We start from the raw sequence: 8,707 nt of genomic DNA, 5'->3' as shown, positions 1-8,707 counted from the left end.
ATGCCAGGAATCCTGCGGGGAGGTTTCTCTCATTTTATGGCGTCATGAAAGGCACATTCTGAAGGCAAAGATCAATTTAGGGTTTGTCAGGATCCAAAATGGAGCTGAATATTCCAAGAATGGAGACTGGGCTGGGCCCAAGCTCAGGAGAGGTTTCAGGGATTGGTTCAAGGGTGCCAAGGTTTAAACCCTGAGGAGCAGAAAGGTCCTGTGACCTCTGAGCACTGAAACCAGGGAGGAACCCCAGAGCCCTCAAGGTCTGGGTCAGGTGGGTTCAGTTCAAAGCTGGAGACCACAAAGAAGCCCAGAGTTCTCCTCTCCTGCAGGACAGGGCTCAGCAGATCCTTCTGTCACACCCTGGTCCCTTGGCTGGGTCATCCTGAACAGTTTTACAGGCTGGGGATTTGGTGTTATTAATAAGTAATAATTAATTTGCCCTGCAGACATTAAGACAGAAATAGTGTCTGATCCTCTGGTAGGAAAGCAAAGAGTGACATGAACCATCCTTAAAAGATCACAAATGAACCAAATTTTCTTGTTTTCAGGTGTATTTATTATGAGCTCCTTTGTAAACAAGCACATAAGTTGCCTTTATAGCCAAAATAAGACATGTCAACTTCATATTAATAAATACTAACAGGACTTGGAGATAAATTGTCAGCAGTTTTCTGATATGTCAGATACTTCACACATTTCAATGTTTAAATATCTTAAATTATCACCCATTGCTAAGACTGGACAAAGGAAGCGTGGTTGCAGTGAAAAACTTTCATTTCAGTGATTCTGTATCAGACGTTAAGGCCTGAATCCTCAAAGATGTTTCAGAGTATTTTGCCCTCCTGGAAGTCAGGGCTCAGCGTTTTGACAAAGGATCCTTCCCTGGCAGTGCCCAAGGCTGGGTGGGATGGAGCTCTGAGCACCCTGGGACAGTGGGAAGTGTCCCTGCCCATGGCAGGGGTGGAACAGATGAGCTTTAAGGTCTTTCCAACCCAAACCATTCCAGGAGTCCATGAAAAATACAAAGGTTTCAACTCATGCTTCTGCTTCCTTCCAGAGCTGGGCACTCGCTCTGCCAGCAGCTCAGAACAGGAGGAGTTTTCCCTGAGGTTCTCTGGACACCCCAACACATGGTGGGGAACACTTGCAAAGTGGGCTATAAAAATCTCTAGTCTAAAATCTGATTTAATTACAAAAACCAGTTCCCAGCTGGAGTCTGGGGGATCTGATGCACTGGGGGTGCAGTTCCAGCTGCCCTGGGGCCCTTGGGGGTTCCTGACTCCTGTGCCCTGTGCCATTCCTGTGGAATTCATTTCACTGCCACGAAATTCCACTGCAGGAGATGCCCTGGGCACCCCTGGACCATGGGAAAAGGGCCTCAGGAGTGGAAGGAGGGGAGGTTGTTCAGGAGGTGATAAATGCAGCTCTTGGCTCCCAGCTCCCTTCATGTTCCTGAGGGATGAGAGGAGAGTCAGAGCTGCCTTCACACCAGTGCTCCCAGTGCTCCCAGTTGGCTCCAGCTCCATGGATCTCTCAAGGAGTGTTCTCCAGCTGGGCATCAGCAGCTGTGGGCACAGAGAGCTGACACAGGGCAGCAGAAATCATCCCCAGGGCTCTGCACCTGCAATTCTTCCTTACTCCAATATCCTGGAGGACGGGGATGGCCTGGATACCCCACACCCAGCTGCTCAGGCAGCCGAGGCTTTCTGTGCTTGCACAGTCCCACAGAAATTAATACAAATGAATATCAACTAGACAAATAATTAAACCATTAAATCATGGAATTGCTAAACAGTTCTTTCAGGAAGTGACTTTCCGAATAAGTTATCACATGAAATGATTTGAACAGCAACTGCCATCCACTGGCCTTGCAAGCCAACAAATAAATAAATAAATAAATAAATAAATAAAATACTGACTAGATCGATAAATAAATAGATATCAGATTAATAAATATCAAACAAATAAATATGAAATAAATATGAAATAAATATGAAATAAATATGAAATAAATAAAGGCACAATAGTAATATGCAGGACATACAATAATAACTGCCAGCAACCTGTCAAAATCATGTTAATGTAACATGATGGATGCTAAAGGTGTGACTCGAGTCTGGGGAATTTAAGAGCTGCCAAAATCAGGACCACATTCAACTATTACAAAACAAGGTAAGTTATGGCTTCTTAAGAGTCTCAAACGTGAACTTTTCTTCTAACTGTGCTTCTGTTCTTGTGCTAATTCGTTCTTTGCTGTCTCTAGGAGCGCTGTGCCACCCTCCCGGCATCTCTTCCTGGTTATCTGTAAAATAAGTCCATGTCCATCAGCGCTCTCCCAGGTCTCTCAGAGCAGGACTCCCCGCCCAGCCTCGGTGCATCCTTACCTGCACAGCGAGGACCACTCGCTCCAGGAGGAGAGGTAGCAGCGGTCCCTGGCCTGCACCGACACCTCTGCTGGCCCGGGGGCTGGCAGCTGCACGGACTGCTCGTCGGTGTCATACACCTGGGGACAGCGACAGCGCTGGCAGGGGGCACGGAGCACCCAGCCCAGCACCAGCAGGGCTCGCCGAGCCCCCGCCGGGCTCTGGTGCCCCCAAGGCTCCAGCTGCACACACAGGTCCCAAAGCCCTGCGGCTTGGGAGAACTTGAGCTCAGCAGAAACAACCGAAAAGTTCATGTGCCACTGAGGGTGGTGCTCTGAATGACCCAACCCCACTGAGGGGGTAAATGACCCCACCCCACTGAGGGGGTAAATGACCCCACCCCACTGAGCTGGGTGCTCTAAATGACCCAACCCCACTGAGCTGGGTGCTCTAAATGACCCAACCCCCAAATCTAAACACTCATTAAACAAAGGGGCCGTTTGTTTATCTGGGTTTTTCTCTTTTTCCTTCTTCTCCCAGAGCAGGAACCCTAAAAACCAGAAGTTGCTCCCCCTCAGTATCGCTGGAATTCCCATTGAGGGCTGAGGTGGCACAAGCAGCATCCCCAGACCCAGCAGCTTCCCTCCCGAAGGGATCGGAGGAGCCAGTGCTGCTGAAATCAGGGAATGAGCACCGGGGGAACGGCCCCATCTGCTGGTCCGGGCTGGATCCCGTCCCCTGAGGAAAACATTCCCTGGTGCCTTTGGTTTAATCCCCCGGAAAACTGCGATAACCATTCCATGTCTGCTTTCCTGAGTGCTGGACCTAGGAAAGGCAGCACTGGGGGTCAGTGGTCAACTGCCCTGTGGTCAAGTTGTTTTCCCAGTTCTTTCCCAAGCCAGGCCATCGTGTGTCTGAGAGCACTCTGGACACACATTGGAGATTTAACACTGACACAGTTAATTAACTCCATGAATTAACTGGAAATCGAGGGCAAAAGACCAGACTCACCACAGAAATGCTTCCAGATGAGCCACTGATCCCTTATTTCCAATTCACCCATGAAGTCTGAGCTACCCAGGTATGAACAGTACACGAGAACACACGGATCCTGGGGTTCTGAGTTTGGAAATTGGGATTTTCCCACATGAGGCCCCACACAGCCTCCTAATGAATTAGTAAACACAGCTCTGCAATGCTGGGCAGGATTTTCTGTCCTCAGTTACCTCAGGGATCTTCCTGCTCATGGACCTGGGAAGGGCTTTTCCTGTCAGGACAGAATTTGCCACATTTGGGGCTCAGCACCAATTTTTTTTTTTAACTTTAATTGATTATTCTTGCATACAAAACTTAAATTATGTGTACTGTTCAAGCAAGAAAATTGTGTCCCAAATGTTGTGTTTCTACCTGGTATTTGTGTCTCTTTGTGCTTTTAACTTTGACCTTGAAGGTCAAAGGGAAGTAGGAGTTTGGGGTGCTCCAGGTTCTGGGGTATGTCCAGGTCACTGTTCCATTGGTGGCCACATACTGACACTGGGGGGGGTCAGGCTTTACTGCAAGAGAAAACACAGAGGGATTAATTCATATTAACAACTTCCTATCAGATACTGGTGTGTTACTGGTGGTGGTTTTATGGGAACGAGCTTCGGGAGCCTCCAGGTTAAGAGAGGAGTAGATTTCATGGGTAAGAACTGCCTTGGGTGCTTTTTATGGGAAAATAAGCACATTCCTAGACTCACTCTGGATAAGATCCTTCTTTTTTTGGCCTAGAGGGTTGCAGAGGGCTCTGCTGGACACACAGGAATATCTTTAGCCCCTGCTGACCATTAATGCATTTAGGAAAACCTCTGTTTCTTTGGGATGCTGCCTCCTTTTCCTGTGCCCTGTGGCATCATGACCACAACTCGGAGCTGTCTTAGTCCTGTCCCTTTCTATGAACCTGCCCTGGATGCCCAGATATAGGAATGGGTCAGGAGCCTGAACCAGTTCTCAGAGCCTGCTGGGTCACTGGTGATTCTCTGGCTTGTCCAGAGCCCTTTCCAACCATGTCCATCCCTTGGACACATGCAGGGAGCTGGGGGTGTCGGGGTGCTGCAGGTCACACGCCAGGAAGATGCTGCTGCTTCACTTCCTCATCCTCCTCCCCTGGCATCCCCTGTTCCTGTAACTGGGGCTTGGTGGACATTTAGGGTAGGGCAGGGATTCCCAGGGCTGGGCTGAACCCTGAGTTCCACTGGCAGCAGCGAAATAAAGCTCAGAATTAACCCCCACTCCTGGGCTACTCACTGATGTCCCTGATGAAGAAGCTGGCGGTGTAGTTCTCGTATTCCACCTCGTCGATGACCTCCAGGAAGATGTCGATGGGCTGGTGCTCCTCAGCAAAGGCACAGAAGTTCTCCTTGTGGCACTGGGCCGTGTACGTGGTCAGGGCCCCCTCGGTGTGAGGCACGGGGCTGCTGCAGGACACGTCTCCCTGGGGGCTGGGACAGAGCAGGAGAAGCACTGGGAATGCTGCTTTGTCCTGGGAGTGTGCTGCCACCACAACAATGTGTGCTTGGGGTGGAATGTTTTGGTTTGCCTGTACTTTGCTGCTGAAAAGGCTCAGTGGGAGCTGTCCCGTTCCCAGTGCTGTGGGATGTATTAATGTCAGACCACAGCCTCACCTCAGCCCTGCCTCAGCAGAAGGAATTTATATTGTAACCTAAAGCAGGATCCCTCATTTCTCATCGCCACCATCCTGTGGCAAGCTCCACTATCCTCCTTCGTCCCTTGGCCCTCTCTCTCCCAAACCTTGCTGAAGAAATGAGGGTTGAGAAGTGTCCACACCAAAAGCTACCAAAGTCCTACCTGAGTCTGATTCTACTTTTGCTCTCAGCAAACTGAACCCCTTGGCAGCTGTTTCTCCTTTAGCAGACTGGAGTGACCTTTGCTGAAGCACTCCATGTTTTGGAGAACCCCCCGAGCAGTGGGAGGCAGGAAATCCCCCCAGGGTTCCCGGCACACATTTCCCTGCAGGTTTCTGCAGGGTTCCTCAGCACAGCCTTGCCAGGGGCCATGTGCCTCTGCCGTGGGGACAGCCTCCCACTCCACTCCGCACCCGAGCTCTCGTTCTTTCTGGGTTGGCTCCACTTCCTCTCTGCCCTGCACCGATGGTTCTGCTATTGCTAAGTTACTCAGTGGCTACTCCAGCCCACTTGGACTCATTCCTTTTTCAAGGCTTTATTCATTTCTGAGTGACTTCCATGCCCTTAGGAAGTTAACTTTATCCCAGTAATGACTCAAAACATTTTGGAGATGTTCAGACTTGGAAAAAAGATCTCCCCTTCTGCATGTCCCTAAGAGCCTAAAATCCTGCCCAGACTAACACCAAGGGCTGCTCTGTGAGGGTGTGAAGGAAAGTACAAGCTCTTACCCTTTCAGGCTTCTGATGGTGAACTTCACATTTGGACTGTTATTTTCTGTCATCCAGGAACATGTGAAAATTCCGGAGTAGTTCTTTGCCTCACACTTTAGAAATGTCCACTTGGGCTCTAGACAGAGAAAGAAACCAGGAGTTATTTACTCTTCTTTGCCAAAATGGCCAAGGCAGAGAGAAAACAGCAATTCCTAAATTCACTGATTCCCTGGCAGTACCATGAAAAGACTCAAATATCAGACACAGATGAGTGAGGTTCATGCAGAAAATGCAAAACTTCCCAGGCTTGTCCCAGGGTTAGTCCTGAATGGAGAGGCCCAAATGACAGCACTTCAAACCTGGGTCAGGGCCTGGTTCTGCCAAATCTCTGAATCATGGAATATCCTGAGCTGGAAGGGACCCACAAGGATCATGGAGTTCAACTGCACAGACCCCCAACAACCCCACCCTGGGCATCCCTGGCAGCGCTGTCCAAACACTCCTGGAGCTCTGGCAGCCTCGGGGCCGTGCCCATTCCCTGGGGAGCCTGGGCAGTGCCCAGCACCCTCTGGGGGAAGAGCCTTTCCCTGATATCCAACCTAAACCTCCCTGGCACAGCTGCAGATGTTCCTTTGGGTCCTGTCACCTAGCCCTGGTTTTCCAAACCAATTCCTCCCATCCCTCCACCCTATCAGCCTAGAGAACCCCAGATGAATCCCATGGCACCCAATTCCTGTGCTGCTCATCAGCTGCACTTCCCAGAGCCACAGCAGTGATGATTTGCCTGCCACTGTCAGGAAAGCCTTTGAAGAGAGCCCTTTTCCAAGGACATTTCCCAGGTGTTCCCAGAGCCTGCACAAAGCTGAGCAGGGACCATCCCAGCATTTTAGGGCCGCACCTTGAAAGCTTTTCAGAATCCACCTCATCATCTGCCCCTTGGAGTCGATTTTAGCGATGAGGAGGAGGTTGGAGTCGAGGACTTCGTGGCTCTCCTGGCTCAGACAGGTGTAGTTGCCGGCATCTGGGAACTCCTTCACTGCAGCAGTCAGAGTCTTCCCTTCTTGTTTCCATTCTGAGTCCTTTTTCCAGTAAACTGCCTCCTCAGAGGTGTTACAGGTGAGCTCCACCGTGGTGGCTGGGGCCTCAGCATTCCACTGGGATTCTATGACAAACACTGGCCATGGCCAAGGAAAAATCAGGAGCTGCTCACACGGACCAGGGGGAAGCTTGGGCTGAGCCCTTTCCTTCAGCTCTGTCTCCAGTGAGCTCTGGGTGAATCCCAGTGAGCTCTGGGACCTTCTCAGCACCAGAAAAGGAGCTTTAAGGCTTTACCACAAAGGAGAAACACTAAGAAAGCTGTCAAATGTGGAACCTAAACTGGCAGAGGATACTCAGCTCTAGGAAGTTTGGAAGTCTCCCAAGCTCCCTAATGGACACAGGCAAAGTGAATCTTCAAACTCAAAGTTTACTCTCAATGTTGACAAACAGATTTGCTGTTTTCAGCATTAAATCCCTCCTGGGGAACCCCCAGGATGAATATTCTTTTCAATGTAAAAATATGGGGAAAAGTCATTGAAAGAGTAGACAATCTGAATTTAGCAATTTCTGGTAGATCATTCAAAAGAATTGTTTGTTTTTGTTGAGCCTTCATTTTTACAAATGCATTTTCATTTAAGTTCTTTACCAGAGAAGTTGATAAACTACTTCTGGGTTTAGGTGTTACTTTCACAATTAATTCTTCCCTTGTTTGTTTTAGGGCTGTTCCCTAAGGCACAGGAGGCTGGTTTTGCATCCAGGCTGTGTGACTAAGACTTCGGAACACGAGGAGAGGAATGGGAAATAAAACAGTTGCTAATGCAAATATTGCAAATATGCTGTTGGAGGACATTTAAAGACATTTAAATTTCTTTTCCATTAACTCCAATTAATTATTGTCAAACAAATAAACATATAGCCCTGGCCTAAGAAACTGGAGTTAACAAATCCTGTGCTCGTGGCCACAATTATAATTCCAGAGTTTTAGGTCTGACTAAGTAGAGACTTCCTTACCATTTTCCTGCAGTTTCCACTGGGCACTTTCCAGTAGGGCAGCAAAGGACAACAAGGACAGTAAGGCACGGAGGAGGTGAGACATCTGTGGGGAAAAAATGTTATTAAACTTCACTGAGGTTGGCTGAGTGTGCTCCAAAATCGGGCTGCGGTTGGGCAGGGTGACAAGGACACAAAATCAGTGCCAGGGGGCTGAGAAACATCCTCCCATTCTGGGAACTCTGGGACTGCATTAAAGTGTTCATCTCAGGTTTGTGCTGGAGCTCGAGCCAAGATTTTGATCCACTTGGGATTCTCATCCCAAGCCAGTTTAGAGAAGGAATCACTCAGAGGGAATTGTGTGAGTGGGTCTGGGCTGGTCCCTTGTTAAATACTCCTCGTGCAGGAAAAGCCCTGCTGCTCCAGTGAGGCCAATTCCATGAACAAGGCACTGGAATAAAGGATCAATGGGCTGCCCAGGGAGGTCTGGAGTGCCCATCCCTGGAGGTGCCCGAGGAAGGTCAGGATGTGGCACTCAGGACTCTGGGCCAAGGACAAGGTGGGCATCAGGCACAGCTGGCACTCGGTGATCCCAAAGCTCCTTCCCAACCTCCATTATTCCATTATTCCCCAGGACCAAGGCACTGCACTAAAGGATCAATGGACATCAGGTTTCACCCATCCAAAGCCCGAGTTTGGTTCAGCTCATCAGCAGTTCCATTAAAACAATGGATTGTGGATAAACCCAAGGAGCTGCTCAAGGGTTTTGCTGGATTTTGTCTCCATCATCTCTGAGCAAGTGACAGCAGCGACAACAATCAGTGCAGAGCTGGTGCCAGCACTTGCCTGACTGCTCTAGTTCTAGTTCTAGTTCTAGTTCTAGTTCTAGTTCTAATATCCACCTGATCTCACACAATCTAATTTT

General features: G+C 49.2%; 1 protein-coding gene across 1 annotated transcript; it reads right to left on the bottom strand.

Moving 5' to 3' along the window:
• Positions 1-2,377: 2,377 nt before the first annotated feature.
• On the bottom strand, positions 2,378-7,888 carry IL12B (interleukin 12B). The gene is made up of 6 exons (XM_069029215.1): positions 7,804-7,888; positions 6,653-6,928; positions 5,773-5,890; positions 4,647-4,840; positions 3,768-3,913; positions 2,378-2,500 (listed from the first exon to the last, which is right to left on the bottom strand). The coding sequence occupies exons 1-6, from the start codon at positions 7,886-7,888 to the stop codon at positions 2,378-2,380; spliced, it is 942 nt and encodes a 313-aa protein (XP_068885316.1).
• Positions 7,889-8,707: the final 819 nt, after the last annotated feature.

Source organism: Aphelocoma coerulescens, chromosome 13, assembly GCF_041296385.1.
Source record: "Aphelocoma coerulescens isolate FSJ_1873_10779 chromosome 13, UR_Acoe_1.0, whole genome shotgun sequence".
NCBI classification, from domain to species: Eukaryota; Metazoa; Chordata; class Aves; order Passeriformes; family Corvidae; genus Aphelocoma; species Aphelocoma coerulescens.
This window is presented reverse-complemented; position numbering and strand designations above follow the sequence as displayed.

Excerpts from the sequence above, each read along its gene's own strand:
- IL12B (XM_069029215.1), bottom strand. The coding sequence starts at position 7,888 with ATGTCTCACCTCCTCCGTGCCTTACTGTCCTTGTTGTCCTTTGCTGCC. Across the intron at positions 4,841-5,772 it reads ACCATCAGAAGCCTGAAAGG|CCCCCAGGGAGACGTGTCCT; the intron begins GTAAGAGCTTGT and ends GCTCTGTCCCAG. Across the intron at positions 2,501-3,767 it reads CAAAGAGACACAAATACCAG|GTGTATGACACCGACGAGCA; the intron begins GTAGAAACACAA and ends CGCTGTCCCCAG.